Source organism: Convolutriloba macropyga, chromosome 12, assembly GCF_964194025.1.
Source record: "Convolutriloba macropyga chromosome 12, txConMacr16.3, whole genome shotgun sequence".
NCBI classification, from domain to species: domain Eukaryota; kingdom Metazoa; phylum Xenacoelomorpha; order Acoela; family Convolutidae; genus Convolutriloba; species Convolutriloba macropyga.
The window spans coordinates 11143229-11160274 of NC_134479.1; the positions used below are offsets into that span (position 1 = coordinate 11143229).

Below are 17046 nucleotides of genomic sequence, written 5' to 3' on the forward strand. Positions count from 1 at the left end.
ATTATTAACATTATCATTAACATTATCATTATCATTAACATTATGATTATCATTAACATTATCATTAGCATTATCATTATCTTCATCATTAACATTATCATTATCATTAACATTAACAATATCATTATCATTATCATTAACATTATATTTATCATTAACATTACAACCTAAACAAAAACACTCATTATATCTTCCCGGATATTTACATTGATTAACTAGAATATTCAAAGCATTGTTGATTCTAAATCCTCTATCAATAAGATAGATCATATATAAACAATAGGACCCACAATAAGATTCATCATATTGTTGTATTCTCTCATTGGAGCCTAGATCAACATATTCTTCTAAAAATAATGGTGGGTTTTCTACAGCAAAACTACCAAAGTAATACACAGGACCGCCTTCTCTTCTTATAACTAAAACCCAATGTGTACCATCAGTTGGATTTAGATTTACAATAATGTTGACGTTAGGTTCACTTGTGTTATCTGGAGTTTGATCTCTCATCACTATTTCAATTGGTGTTACCTATATCTTTTCCTATATCTTTCATTCTGATATGACTCATAGCATTATTGTCAATATTAAATTCATTATTGATTTCCTCAAAAGTTAGAATAAGCATTTTTAATAGGTATAAAAATGGAGACAGGTAGCGCAGTTATAATTTTTATTATCATAATTGGATTTTGTTTTTTAATATATGATTCAATACCGAGTAAATATACAAAACTAGAGGAAAGCTTTGGTGGATTTATGAATAGGAGTCTAGTTAGATTTGAATATGAAAAGTCACCATTACATACTATTGTTTATGGTGGAACTGGAACAGGTAAAACATATTTTATTAGACAATATTTAAAATTATACTTAGACCAAAACCAAGACCAAAACCAAAACCAACAGCAAGATAAAAATATAATCATTGTATGGAAAGATGATAGAGATTGGATAGATCCTGATATCGGTGAGTTTTATATTGGATTTAATACATGCGATATAAATATGATCACATCAAAAAATAAGTCTAAATTCAAAGATAGTGTAATTGTTCTTGTTGATATAGGTGATAAGTTAAATAAGGATATAGCTTATTATTTCACAGAAGGAAGACATTATAATATTCAAATGATTGTAATGTGTCATAAACCAGCCCAAATATTTAATACAGCAAGAATGAGTTGTGATACTATTTATTTAACAACTTATAATGGAGCTGATCTATTTAAAAATTTTAATGAAATATATAAATGTAAACATAACTTCAATAAAACAATTAGTGAGTTAATTAGTAACTATTATAATTGTGCTGACGGAATGTCAGATGAACTTCGTTTTGGTATAATTAAATATAATATGAAAGAGAATACTTTTATTATTATTGATAAGAATAGAACTATGATATATGACTCGAGAGTTGGTTTCCTTGATTTAAAAGCTCTTAGATTAAAAGATAAATTAAATAAAAGATAAATTAGAAAGTGAAGACAAAAATAAACTTATAGCATATATGAAACCACTGATGATAAATGCTGCAGATAGAAATACTATTAATCATGATAATTATCAGTTCTACTTTAATAAACTTCTTACGTTAAAAGGTGTTAAAATACAGAATGATGTTTTAACAAAAGAAATGATTAAAGCAGATGGTTTTAGATTAATATCAGCTGTTTTAGGCATTATAGGTACATGTTTTATGATATATAATTATTTGAGTTCTGATACAACAGTAAAAACTGCTGGACATGTGGCAACGAGTGCAAGTAATATATTGAATAGAGCAAGTACATTAGTTAATGGGTCTTCGTCCATGTTTCACCATTTTGGATACGGAGAAGAAGAGCAAAGAAAACAGTTTATCGAAAAGCTACAAGGAGAATATATATAAAGAGACTGGAATTTAAATAAAGAGGGACGAAGGTATTTAAACAGACTATCTGGAAATAATGAAGAATTTAGAGATGAAATTAAATTTTGTTAGAGATAAAACGGAATTAGGCCTTGAAGTGATTTTAGAAGATATAAAATTAATTTACTCAATACGACGGGGAAGAAATATTTATCAGAGTGTCGCGTCTAAAGATAATACTAAAGATGTAATTGAAGTCTTGGCTAAATATGTTGGGTGTAATTGAAATTTGGCCAATTATAAATGGTTATAAATTGTTTAGAGTGTAGTCATAAATGTGGACTCCCTTTTAATTTAGCTTTTCATTATTCAATGTATCATAAAGACAAAATTAGTAAATGTTCATGTGGTGATAAAACATTAAGTGGTATTTGTATGAAAACTGATTGTTCTTTTAAAGATGAATCTGGATATAACTCTAGCTCTAGTATTAACTCTAACTCTAACTCTAACTCTAACTTTAGCTCTAACTATAACTCTAGCATTAGCTCTAACTATAACTCTAACTCTAACTTTAAAACCGTCTTAACTAGAAATTGTAATAAATGTAATTCTGTAAAATCACTAACTGATTTTGATGAGAGTAAGTATACATGTAGAAATTGTACTTCCGCTAAAGTTAATTGTCTATATTGTCCTTCTGTTGTGAGATATGATGGGATAAGAGCTCATGTAAAGAAACAACATCCAGATGTAGAATTAACTAGAGGATTTACTAGAAATTCAACTGAAAGATCAGCGGAGCTGGTTCCCAGATCTGTTATTGGCTAAACTGGGGAAAGTTGTTCGTGTAAATTTTATAATTTTGTATCATTTCTAACTAATAATGGAATAAATATAGAAAAAGTAAAAGAGAATATAAATTTATTGAAGAGTATATATATAATTTAAAATAAAAAAATATAGAAAGGTAAAAAAACAAAAATTTATTAAAAAATTTAGATAATTTTAAAAGTTATTTAAAAAAGAGGGAAATCACTCTTTAAGCGCGATAAAGAGTGATTTTGTACTGGGGCATCACTCCGATAGGGGCGATTTCGCTCTTAAAGAGTGATTCGCTCTTAAAAGAGGGATTTCGCTCTTATTTTGAATTTTGCTTTATTTTTTTTTAATGATTTATTAAATTTTGCTATTACTTTGGGTTTTAGCTTATTTATAACTTAACCAAGTAGTAAATAAAAACAAGGATCTTAATATTATATAAATATTAGCAAAATTCAAAATTAATAAAAGAGTTAAGCTGGTTTTTTTATTCAAGTTACACTGAAAAACACTAATCACTCAGTTTCCACTGATCTGTGTTTTTGACTGTATACCCATCACAGTGTGTCCCATATACAGTCTCACAGCAGGGATCATCCTTTTAAAGAACTGTGAATTTGTTTTTTTTATCTCACTTAGTTTTATGGTATTTCATCAAATCGGGGGACTTTCACTGGAGTCAGTGAGGAAGGAACCCCAAACCTTCCGTTTGCTAAAGCAACTTAACTGGACTCGATGATTTAACCACTACGCCAAGTGAGACAGAAAGTTTTAGTTTTAGATTGATTAAATATTGATTGCGGAACATATGAAAGTTTTTTTGTTTTTTAATATTTCAATTTTTATTCAAGTTTTATTTTTATGTTCAAGTTATCCACGAAGTGGTTACACCAATTTTCGCAAGTTGGTTTTAAGTGCTTGTTACACGGACTCACTAGTTTTATACTAGTATCTGGGGACGTCCACTGGAGTCAGTGGGGATAGAACCCAAACTATCCGTCTGATAACGGTTAATTACCAGCTTAACTCGACACTAGTGGTTTGCACTAAGTGAGACAAGAAATGATAGATTTTAAATATAAAAGAAGTGAATATAGAGTAGTGGATATGTAAAGTTGATTAGAGTAATGTGTATATTGGTACCGTATCGCGGCTCTATGCTGAGGAGGTACCAATATACACATTACTCAAAAAGGGCACCGAATTTTAATTTTTTTTCAATGTAAATCCAAACTTTTAAAGTAAGTTCTGATAACGTTATTTCAAGTCCTTTTTGAACAGTCTGCATTATAGTTGAGCCCCGCCTGTCGTTTGAGAGTTGTTCTGGCTACGTTACTTTGCTATACGTAGTTCTTTATACTTGACAGTTTAAGTAAAGCTAATTAACACAAGGACTTTGACTATAGTTTTGCTAACGCTTGTTTTAAAAAAAAAATGCTTATTATAACGCTTTGCCCGCAGTATCTCTGTTAGTTTAGTTAGTTTATGTTGTCATTGCATTTAAAGGTAATATGAATTTACTAGTGAGGCGGAGTTTCTGTTACAAGCTGATCTCTTGATTCTAATGGCTTTGCCAATACTGATTTTTGAGGCTTCTTGTGTGTTTCTTAATTGTGTTGGCATTTCTAGAGCTTTTTAACTCATTTTTTGTGGTTAATAAGTGATTTGTTCTCTAAGGTTGTATTATTAATTGATCTTGAACGAAGTTCGTAGCAATTATTGTGAACGTGTGTGTCTTTTTTATGCAAAATTGTTGCTTGACGGTTTTGACTTTTCGAGTGACTTTTACGCACTTTACTTTTGCGTTTCGCGTGATCTAAAATTCTCTCTCAATCACAATTTCAAGCAGCTGAACTCAATTGGCGGCAATTTAATACAAAAAGTCAAATTAAAAGTGCGGCGAAAATGGTGCCATTTTTCACTTTAAATCTTACTGGTGGTATAGTTTAACCTCTAATGTGGTTATTTGAAGCCCACTATTGATTTTCTTAGTCCTGTAAAGGCTCCCCCCCCCCCGGCTGAAGCAGGCTGCAATTGATTAGAGCTCCCACTATTCGTTCTAGAGCAATTCTTCCGACGTTTAGTCGGTTATGTTTTTGTTTGGCTGATAAATCGCCGAAGGCGGTCTACATTTTATCTTTCTGTGCAATTTTCGAACTAGCTGAAAGATAAGTGCGTTTTCTTCTTGTTTGGCCTCAGCTGAGTTTTCCATTTCTGCCTTGTTTTCAGTGTGACTTTTTGTCTTCTTTCCATGCCTAGCTTCTCTTTTTTTAATGATTGAAATCCGTGCGTCAGTTAAGATTTTAGAGCGCCTCAATTCAAAAATTCAATGTATCAGGCAAATGAAGTAGACGTCGAATTCTGCTTTCTATGAGATTTACAAACTTTTGTTTTGACAACTTGCGTTTAACATTGTACTCATAAAACAGATAATCACGAAGGCTGGTATGGTTAATTTCAGTAATTTTTTTGCAACAATCGGGATAATCGAAAACCACCCAAGAAAAGCAACATTGTCCTAAGTAAATCAATCTGAAATTAGCAGCCAGACAAAAGTTGTTCAGTTTTTCCCAAATTTTTGCTGAGCAATATATGTTTAAATGCATTTTAAAGAACGAATGAGAGTATATAACTGGCAGTAGTAGAAAAGAATTCGGGGAAGACGTTGAAATAGCGGCCAATGTTAATGAAACAAAGATTTTTGTGACAGAAAACAGCGGAACAATTCCCAAATTAAAATAGAGAGTTAATGAAAACAACAATATCACATGCTTGACTTAGATATGCATCAATCGGCAAATAACTGGCATGTGGTTTTCAGGTCAATATTCAGGTTAGGCTGTGAGTTTTATGCACAGTCGAACTAATTAAAACGAACACGAAAAAATCAATTGTTTCGGTGTCAAGTAATACTGCATGTTTGAAACATGATCTCGGGGATTTAAAATTGCTCCGGTAGGACTGCTGCAAAAAATGCAGGGCAGGCCGAAAAGTAATCCACTGTTCATTTTCATTTTTAATATTTGTTTTGCTTTCGTTTATAACTAAATTTGAATCATGCAAAACACTGTTCTGCAATAAATTTCAACTCGTATAATTAAAAATTTCATGCGAAGTTTTTTGAGAAGCAGCAAAACTAGGTTAAAGGAAAGTAAGGTCACTTTAATGAAATGATAAAATGATTCCAGTTCGAGAAATTGGATTCAGAAATGGACCTGGCTCGCGAGCTGATTTAATTACTGATAAAATTTCATAAGCGATTCAGAGATGAGAATATATCAATTCAGAAAAAAATTCTCAGCGCTCAGCACTTCTAAGCACTATCTCAGAGCTGCTTCTTGTCAAATTCATTGGAAAACATGTTGGGTCAATCAAACTAAATACTTAAGGAAAGTAAAGTAATAACAAAGTAATCACGTGCAACAGGTTTTAGGGAAAAGAATATCAAATTTCATGATGCTTTTGACAAAAGACGTATATTTGTTCAAATGCTACTATATTTGGCGTTGTTTCAGCAGAACCAATTGTCTACATTGAGAACGTATGTAAATTCGTTATTGAAGTGTGGCAAATATGACAAGAGATCGGGAAATACTCAAAAATTCGCAAAAATTGTTCACCAATAATAATCAAAATAGTTGGGATCGTTAACAATATAGAAGAAAAAGGACACCGAAGATGATTTAATTTAATGGATAGCACTTGGGCACTTAAATTTATTGGACTATAAGACTTAGCACAAAAATTGCAATAAACTTCGCCACGTTTTTTTTTCAAAAAATGTGAAGTCAAACAGGAAATGGAGTAAGTGCTTTTGCGGCTTGAAATTTTTTGCTCTAATTTTAAAGTAGTGAGAAAACGTTGTTTGAACTGAAATTACCTTTCTCGCTAATGGTTTTTTGTTCACATGCGGCAATTCCACTTTGATTTTTACTGTTTTTTTGTCGATTTTTTTGGATCGGATTTTTTCTAAATAGTCTTTCCAATCCATTGATAGTCTATTCTAGGCCTAATTTTTTGTTTGAACCAAATTTCTCTTTCTCGCTAGTGGTTTTGTTTACAGGCGGCATTTTGAGATTGATTTTCAGTTTTTTTAATTCGATCTGATTTTTTTAGAAATGGTTTTCTGAATCCACTCATAGTCCGATCTAGGACTATTTTTTGTTAAGTCAATGAAAATTTTTTGAATTTTATGTCAGTACTTGTCCTGCTATGTTTTTTTTTTAGTAATTCGGTTTACCTTTTGATCACGTTTTTCGTTTTACATAAGTCGCGATTTTCACGTTTGACTTCTGACTTACCTTACTCACTGTTTCAACTGAATGGATTTTAAATTCTTTCACGCATTGATTTACGCAGTCCAATGAATACGGCGATTGTCGAAAGATCAAAATCAAAAGAAGCGGGGTAAACCGATAAAGCCCGGTCATTAAGTCATTAGGTTATCAATTAGGTTATCGAATTTCATTAGAGTGTTTGCTAGCTGACATTGGTATAAAGCTTATTAGCTTTCAGTTTAGAAACTTCATTAAGTATAGTGTTAGAATCTAACTGAAACTGCTCGCCAAATTAGAACAATTTTTGACACTGAAAAAAAAAACAGAAAAACAGCGGTCAATTTGTCTCTTATTTATTTTCTTTTTCTGTTTCAATCCCAATATGCATCAAGCGCGTCAACGGCGGCTAGTTTCCGACAATTCGCCGGCTATGTTTTCATTTGATTCCATTATACTTAGTTCCATCGAAAGCATATTTATAGTTTTTGCTCCATAGTTCATTATTCAAAAATACGTTAAGATTTTTTCCGCCCAAATCAGCATGTATCGGAGGTACGGTAGGATCTTCCATGTCCTACTTTTTACCCATAATGCTTAAACTAATATGAAGAATATAAATTTCCCCCAAATTACAGTTAGGTTTACTGATTCATATATATCATCTTATTAATTTTACACGTTTCCAAACCAAAAAATAGTATGTCTTTAAGTATTCGCACTATTGTGTTTGTATTTCAGGCGGTGTTCTTTTCAGCATAGAGGTGACGGCAACCTACTTCGCAGTTCGCAATTATTGGAGAGGATTCTTCAGTGCAGTAATCGGTGCTCTAGTCTTTCAATTAATCGGTTAGTTCTATTCAAGTTATTTGTGCTCTAATGTTTCCAATAGAAATTTGTTCCTCTAATACAAACAGCGATCCTCGAAAAAACTTAACCCTGGGGTGACTAAATTGTTTGTCCATATGCCGGTTAAGACCCCCATGTCTCAAACAGTGACTAAATTGATCATTAATTTATGGTAAAGTTCATCAGTTTTTAAGCTTGCGAGTGTTTGTGCAGTTTGCGCGAGTTTTCCGGACCGCTTTCTGAGATTGTGTGCTTTAGTTCTTTTAGCTGCATATCCGAAGCGTAAAGTTATGTGATTACTAAAGTGGGTGGGGTGAAGCAAGTGGAATAGATCCTAATTGTAAAATATTGCCACATTTTGTGTGTTAAAGGGATGTTTGCGGACAACGAGAAGACAATCACAGCCCTGTTCAGTACCAACTTCCCAGTCGAGATCCCCTTCGACCCTCTGGAACTCTTCATCTTCGCCTTTATCGGAGTCATATGTGGGTTCGCTGGTGCCTTCTACGTGTTCTTCCATAGACATATTGTCCTTTTTATCAGGTATGTAGTTATGATATTTTTTCAGCTAAATTTTTGGCTATTCGAAAACGAAAGCCAATGAGCTGAAATATTTTGCTTTGATCTGGTCGGTAAGTTTTTACTGACGTTTAACTGAACGCATCAAATGAAACGAAAGTTGGCATAGTTCCCTTAGTTTTTAATTGCTCTGTCATTTTTTGAGTTCTTTCAGCCCTAGGTGTCAGAGAACCTCCTCTAGCGTTTTTAATTGCTCTTGAACGAAGTTTGTAGCAAGTATTGTAAACGTGTGTGTCTTTTTATGCAAAATTTTTGCTTGACAGTTTTGACTTTCGAGTGTCTTTTACGCCCTTGACCCTTTTGCATTTCGCGTGATCTAAAATTCTCTCTCAATCACAATTTCAAGCGACTGAACTCAATTGGCTGCAATTTAATACTAAAAGTCAAATGAAAAGTGCGCCGAAACTGGTGCCATTTTTCACTTTAAGTTTTAATAGTGGTATATGTTAACCTCTAATGTGGTTATGTCAAGCCCACTATTGAACTTCTTAGTCCTATTTAGGCTCCCCTCCCTCACCCCGAGTGAAGCAGGCCGCAATTGATTAGAGTTCACACTAGTCATTCGAGAGAGGTAATAGGTAATAGGTTACTGCATTGTTTCTAGTGGTAGTGGATTGGTTTCAACATTTTAACATCACGAATTTTAGCAATTTTTTTTGACAAAAACTGCTAATTTGCTCAATTTTCCCTTTTTTTCATTATTCAGGTCTTTACAGACGCAGGGGCCAGAAAACGTCCTTATGGGTTCGATAATAAGTTACTGAAAAAAATTTTTTACCATGGAAAAGCTTTCAATTTTTTAATATTGCAATTTTTTTTATAACTTGCTTTTTTCAATGCTTTTGAAATTTTTTGTCGGTTTTTAGGTTTCACCAGACTCAAGAGTTGAAGAACAACTCCTCTAGGATTTTATAATATGTTACTGTAAAGTTTCTAAATGTAATGGAATGTTTTTCAAGATTTCAACACCACGAGTTTAAGCAGTTTTTTTTGACAAATTTTTAATTTTATTTTTCAATTTTTTTGGAAATTTATTGTAATTATTCAGGTTTTTCAGCCTAACACAAAATCTACGTTAGGGTTTGATAATAAGTTACTGGAAAATGGTTTTTGGCCATGGATTATAGCAATTTTTCGATAAAATTTATTTTTTTCCCCAGTTTTTCGGAAAATTATTATCATGTTCCAAGTTTATGGATCTTTATGAACCGGTGAAACTATTTAAGGCTTGTAATAGGGTTACTGGATAGTGTTTTGAGACAATAAAATGGTTTTGAAGGTTTTAATTTCTTGAAGTTTAGCAAGATTTTGTTAAAATTTGCGATTGTTTTCAAATTTTTTAAATATTTTTTTGTTGTTTTCTGAGTGAAACGATCGTTACTGGCCAACGAAGCTTTTCAAGTCTTGCAGATGGGTTGCTTGTCATAACTCCGAAGACAAAAAATAGTTTTGAACATTTGCACTGTGAAATCTGGAAGCTTTTCTTTTAAATTTTGCAATATTTTGCAAATTTTTTAAATATCCGTTTTTTATTTGATTTATTTACTAACAACGCTAGAAAACTAAAAGTTGCAGAGTCGAATCAAGCTAAAAATAGCCTCAATAAACCATGTCTAGCTACTGACGAAGCCAACCGCTCGCCGGTCGTTTGCGAGCAATTCGCCCGACGTTAGTCGGCTATGTTTTAGATGATTAATAGCCGTGTAGGCTATTGATTGGATATTATTGCGCTCCTATTTTAGTCATCCAAAGTTTTGTCTCGTGTTTAATTGCTCTCAAACGAAGTTTGTAGCATTTATATTATTTCAGTGATTTTTTATGCGATTTTTCATGTGACGCCCGAAGGAGCCTTTCTCTCAGAGCCTTTCGGCTTACTAAACTCTAAGTATGCAAATCACCAAAACTGTTTTGGAGACTTAAATTCATTGTATGAAGGGCGGTTCTTATAGTTTGACCACTGTTGGGTTTTTGAGAAAGCTTTTTTCATTTGCTGCATTTTAACTTCTGTTTCACTTCTATTTTTACTTATTTTCTCCTGCCAAAGTTATGAAACCAGTCAATCGTTTTCATGATTTATGTTATTAAATACTGATCAGTTTTTGAGTCTTGCCCGTGTTGTCAAGGTGAAAAACGAATTATTTTTTTCTTTGTATGATCAAATTTTTTGATTTTTTTGTCGAGTTAGTGTCTGATGAAGGTCGGTCATAGTTTAAAGGGGCCATATGCTATTGGAAACTTTTTTAATATTCTGCTGTATAACTTGCTTATGACGAAAGTGGTTTTGCACTAAAAACTGATTGTTGCTGATTCTTTGATTTCCTCTGTCACATACCCATTATTTTGGTCATTTATGGGTCAGTGAAACTTTCGAAAAGCTTGTGATGGCTTAATGGGTAGTTTTTAGCAGTAAGGATGGCTAATGGCTACAAACTTAATGATTTTTGGTGTTTTTGTCTCTTATAAATCCAGTAAGGTTTCTGTTAGCCTTCACATTGGTATATTAGTTGATTTTTTACCACAAAACGTAGTTTTAGTTTTCATCGCAATGAAAAAAATATTGATAGTAGCAAGGAGCTTTGCAATGTTTTCATTTTTTTTGAAGTTTTGTCATTTTTATTTTGCGAATTTAAGTGATCCATTAACTCAAGAATGCAGCTGTTTTCTTCTTTACCATTTTGGTCTTGCGAAGATTAGCACCAGGTATATTCAGGTAATCTTCAGTGCTCTGCTAAACTGTCGTTTTGATTACTAAATCCATCAGTTTATTGAACTTGTTCATAGCTTTTTAGGCGGTGGAAATTACTTTTTCCAATTTGTTCCTAAGTTTGTTTCTTTGGTTACATGTTTTACTGAACTTGAGGAATTTAATTTGCTTATAATTTTTGGTTGTCCTAAATTTCTGTTTTGTCCTTTTTCAATGTTATTGTCAATTTGTCCCTTTCCTTCATTCATCTCCACAGAGTTGCTGTATGCATTCGGTGAATGCATAGTGTACAAAGCTTTAGAAAATTTATTTAGGAAATTTTATTGTTTTTTATTTTGGCAAAACTATATTTTGTGAAGCTGCACTTGTTGTTTTTTGGGCTTATTGTTTTCAAAGCTGCACTGACTTGATTTTCGGCTTTTTCTTTTCGAACTTTGATTTCTGTATTAGAACGTTGACTTATGTTTTCGAACCATGTACTTTAACAGTAGCGTAGTTCTAAATATATAGTAATGAGCGACTGATGGCAACATTTAAGTTCGAAATGTCATTGAGAGGTGTTCTCTTCTCACAGCAGTCCCTTCCCCTATTCAAACTACAGGACCGTCGCAACACCCACCCCCAACTACCTTACAAGTAACCCCCAACTTACTCCCCTCAAGCTTCTCATCCCACCTACATGCCTATCCGCCACTTCAACTGCCTACCAACCCCCACTACACGAGCCCCTCCCAAACCTCATACCCCTAAAATTGGGGCTGCATTTTTTAAATAACTGTAGTTTTATTAGGAAATTATTTTTTTCCATTTATTCTCCATAAAGTAAGGGTAGTTCAGACATAACATTAGACGTTTCTTCGAGTCGTTTTCTGTATTCAAACCGGCTATGTTTATGCAAAATTTTGCGTGACAGATTTTTATCCGGCGTTTTTGACTTTTCGTCCTCAAAAATGAGATAAACAGGTAATGCCCTTAGGGCATGAAATTTTCTTGAGATTTACGGATTACTGGTCCCAAAGTATGCTATTCATCGAAAATGTTTAGAAGACATATATTCGTGGTAAGGGCCCTTCTTAGTTTGACCCCGCCCCCTCACTTCACCTCTCCCCTACACCCTTCCACCTCATTCTAGACGTAACCCATCGCGTCCGGCCCCCCGCCCACACTCCACTCCCACCCCCATGCTCACTCCAATACCTACGTTCATATAAGCTGAAGCTAGCGTCCCTAAACTGAGAAAGCGAACCGCTCGCCAGTCGTTTCAGAGCTATTCGTCATTAGTCGATTGTTTGTTTTGAGATTTCTTTATCCCTATGGTGGGTTGTATGCTTTGTTGACTATCAAAAAGTGTTTTTGCTTCAAAAATTGATAGAAATTCAGGTCATTAACTGTTTTAGGTCTATGGATTGTTTCGCAGAAGTTTGTTTCAGAAGTTTGTTTCGCTTTGCCTAATTTTGCCGCTTTAGCGACATTTTGCCTGATCTCTTGTTCAGGTTCAGTATCGAAAAGCGAAATTAAAAATTGAAAACCTTTAAAATCAGTTTTACATGCCCAACAATCCGTTGGTTGTTTTCCATTTTAAATCTTATAAGGGGCTAAAGAAAGTTCTTATGAATCCCTAAGCGCTCCCCCTTCAATCCTGACTTGTCTAAAATTTCAGTGAAATTTCAGTAAAGTCCTATTGACATAGCATACCATAAATGGGTTTGGGTGGAGTGCAACCTAAAGTAGCGCTGAAGTATAGCTGAGTTATAAGTTTTCAATTGTAAAATTGGAGTTTCTGTTGCAAATTTTAGTCTATTGTCTTTCCGTACGGCATTGTTATTGCAAGCCTTACTTTTCAGTTCCGCAAGGAGAACTTAAGTATCAATTTTGAATTCTTGGTCCCCCTTATTTCAATCCCAATTTTCTACCCGTACCCCCACACACTCAAAAGCAGCTCTCATCCGTTTTGATAGCTACAACCAATGTGAACTTCTCGCCTGTTATTCAACCTGTCGATTCGTCCGACGGTAGTCAGTTGTTTTTTTTGTTTCAGGAAACCCTTTATCCACAAACTCCTCTCGACCAACAGATTCATCTACCCCACGATAGTAGTGTTGATAATAGCTTCTTTAACATTCCCTCCTGGCTTCGGACAATACATGGCAGCTGACTTGACATCCAAAGAGCAGATCAACAGTCTCTTCTCTAACTTCGCATGGACTGCCCCCAATGGAAGAGACACTCTTCTCACGCTGGAACAGGAGGAGGTCATTTTTAGCTTATTTGAAAATCCGCATGATCTCCTCCGACCCATTCTTAACTAGTTTTTATTTAATTAATAGTCTGAGTTAAATGTCAAGTGTGCATATCTTGAACACAGGCCAAGAGTTATACGAGAACCACAAATGCGAGATTCCTAGTTTAAGGATAAAGTGTTGCCTCATTTTCTCTGTTCATTTACTTAGAATTTCTTTTCAAGGTTTTTTATAACACAATAAATTGACGAGCCATCCGGGATCGCTAAGATTAGGATTAGTGTTGCTTCACAAATGGCTCACCGATTCCTTAGTTGTTGGTTTTTGCATGACCGATTAAACTACCTAAATGATACTCTTTAGCTGGTGTCTGCTATTTCAAAGTATCGTTGTTAATTTGAATTCTGCAAAAATTTCCTATAGAATGGTTAGTAAATTCTGGCGGCATCCTTTCACAAACATCTGCTTTTAGACTCTCTCGCACTGGAACACGGAGCCAGGTGGAATCTTCCTCTGTCTCACTGTCTTCATCCTGTCCAACTTTGTCCTGTCTGCTCTGGCAGTGACAATGCCCATTCCCAATGGAATATTCGTACCCTCATTCCTAATGGGAGCTGCTTTTGGAAGGATGGTGGGGGAGTTCTTCCACTATTGGTTCCCACAGGTAGGTCTATTGTGTTAGCAATTAACAAGTTGTCAACTTATGTTTTGGATGTAACATTTTGGATCTCCGCGATTTCCAAAAATGTTTCAACAATAATTTACATTATTTGTTAACTAACCGTTCTACGGGACTATTTTTTTTCAATTATTCAATCACAAATAAAATTACAATAAGTAATATGGCACTGTGACGTAATGATCAAAGTTCAAGTCATTGTCAATTCAATGCTGTTTTGCGGTATGGTCAATCAACGTGCAATTGTACTTATAACTATGTAGAACCTTATCAGAGAGGGTTAATATTTGAAACGACAGTACGATTCTCATCATGATGTTTTTAATAGCCGCACAGCGATAGCTGAGGCTATTATTGGCCTTCTCTTGGTTTTTTTACAATTCAAAGAATTTGAATTGTATTGGGGCGCTGTCTTTTTTTTTACGACTCGAAGAGGAGTATTGGTTTTCTTAAGGTTTTTTTTTTTTTACCGGAAGTACTATTCGTTCAGACGATGTTTTGACCTAAAAGCGAAAGCGAGTAAAATTGCAGTGTGAACTAATTTTTTCTGAGCGAGAGAAGTTTTTTGATCATGCGCTGCGTTTAGTGAATGACTTTCTGACATTGAAAAGTAGTTTTTGACTGAATGGCACATATAGATAACCGTTTTTAGCCGTTTTTTCGTCTAAGTGGCCTAGTTTTTTTGCTTGTAATTTGGTTTTTTGTAGAAATAATTTTTAATCGATGCTATGTTGAAATGTAAACCCGGGAAATTGTTAGCACAGTATTTTGCATAGCCTGAAATTGCGTTTCAAATGCGAAATTGGCACATATTTCTTGATTTTTTAGTTAATTTTTGGCTTTTTTTTCTTTTAATTTCTTCATTTTTGGATCTTTTAGCTTTTTTTTGTCAAAAATCAGTTAATATGGCAACTTCCCTTTGATAATTCATATACTCAATGCCTCTTTCTACCTCGATGTAATTTTGTTTCATAAAATTGTACATTTGCTAATCCGATTTTCGTAGTTTTTTGCAATTTTTTTTCTGTTTTTTGTTTGTATTTTGCTTTTAATTACTAGAAATAGTATTTTGGGGAAGATGAGGGACTTTAATTTCGTTTCAATAAAAATTCAATCATTTTGTGGTGTTAAGTTTTTGAAAAAACAGATAAATTTTTTTCATAAATGCAGTCTTAAATATTTTTTGACCACTTTTTTGCAAAATGTTTCATTGTTTCGTATGTCTGAATTCTGCTTTTTCTTGTTTTATTCTGTTCAACAAGCTGGATTTTTGTCTCGAATGACTCGTTGTCTTTTCTATGTCTCGAATACTGATCAATGAAATGTACTCGTTTTTCTTGATTTTTTTAAATTTGATTTTTAACTTTCAAAAATCAAGAATTGGTCTTTTTGTTACGGTGCTCCTAATATTGTGTCCATATTCTTCACATTCTCGTTTGTATCATTATAGTTTTGTCCTGGCACCTACTTTTGTTTTTGTTATATTGATTTTTTCAGTTGTTAAAAAATTGAATGAATTCAGCTTTTTCTTAGATCTTGGTTTCTTCGGTTTGCAATTGATTTAATTCAAAATAAGGCAGTACTGGGAGTTTGCTAGAAAGTCTTTTCCAACATTTTGACTTATTACTATTCATTGCAATTTTATTCCGGGCTGGGTATTGTTTTTAGACGATTGTTTGCCTTTGAATATTATTCTGTTGCTTTTGTTTTTCTATGATTAATTTAATTTTCGAATTAGTATGAAATCTTGTTGTCTAGCATATATACAACAAGGAAGAATCATGTATTATTTTTGTCTTATTTGCCGTGATTAGAAATCTAATTGTAGTGGTTCTCTGATTCTTAAGTTTGAGCACTCTTTTTTGAATAATTTTGACTTTCCTGTCTTTTTTGAAAAGTTTTTATCTGCCGTTTGCTTTCGCGATCTTTTTGAGATTAGAATCATTAATTATCTGAGGGCAATTGATGGCCCTGTCAGCTTTGTCAGGCTATCAGTTTTTTGACCATCCTAAATATTTCAGACTTTTTTAACGTTACCAAACGTTTTCAATAATAAAATTTTGCTGCATTTTCTTTCTCTTGGTGACAGTGGTTTAAATTTCACCGATTTTTAGATCAGACCCGCGGAGGCAATGAGTTAATGGTTTAATACAAAAGGTAATGGCTTCAGCTTTTTGTGAAGTTTTGGTGCTTCGAGTCGCTTCCGGAATTCTTCCGGCTATGTTTTTTTTTAAGATCTGTTCACACATTTTCATGATTTTTGAAGTCAAATTGGAGTGGTGATTTTGGTCACGCCGAAACAGGAAGTGGAGCGAAAAAGCGAGTGGTTTTGCGGCGTGAAATTTTTTCGCTCCAAATTTAAAGTAGAGTGAGAAAACGGTGTTTGAACAAAAATTCGCTTTCTCGCTAGTGGTTTTTTGTTCACATGCGGCAATTTCACTTTGATTTTTACTGTTTTTTCGATTTTTTGGATCGGATTTTTTTATAAATGGTTTTTCCAATCCATTCATAGTCCTTTCTAGGTCTAGTTTTCTGTTTAGTCAATGAAAATTCTATGAATTGTACGTCAGGACTGGTCCTGCTATGTTTTTTTATTTCGTCGTCATGATTTTTGTTACGACCATATGACGTCACAGCCATTTTTTGTTCATTCGTTCATGCAATTTCAACTGAATTGCATGTGTGACGTCATTTTTCGCTCTTAGTGGAGCTAGTTTTTTTGTTCATGCGCGTGATTAAATTTTTGGTCACACTTGACTTACCTCACTCTCAAAAATGACTTCCTCACTTTGAAATTGACTTTTATTTACTTTAATTCAAAGAGATAAGGTCAAATGGGTGTGTATCACTCTAAATGAAGGTTATTTGAGATCAGCTAATAGAGGCAGTAATAACTTATACAGATTTTAAATCAAAATATAACATATCAGCCTTCAATGAAAAGACGAATTTTTTTGGTCTGTCTTTTTTACTGTTTTTTTTAGAGTGCCGGTCTACGAATCTATTGCGGCTATTTTCTGGCAATCTGCCAGCTATGTTTCTTA

The 17046-nt window shown here is 33.7% G+C and overlaps 1 protein-coding gene across 1 annotated transcript in view; it reads left to right on the forward strand.

The window, feature by feature from the left end:
- LOC142351077 (chloride channel protein 2-like) overlaps window positions 1-17046 on the forward strand; it is an 80917-nt gene that overhangs the window by 25022 nt on the left and 38849 nt on the right. The window contains exons 3-6 of the mRNA XM_075403164.1: window positions 7693-7800; window positions 8172-8343; window positions 13122-13335; window positions 13796-13987. Coding sequence (XP_075259279.1) covers window positions 7693-7800; window positions 8172-8343; window positions 13122-13335; window positions 13796-13987 — 686 coding nt within the window. The remainder of the gene's footprint in view (window positions 1-7692; window positions 7801-8171; window positions 8344-13121; window positions 13336-13795; window positions 13988-17046) is intronic.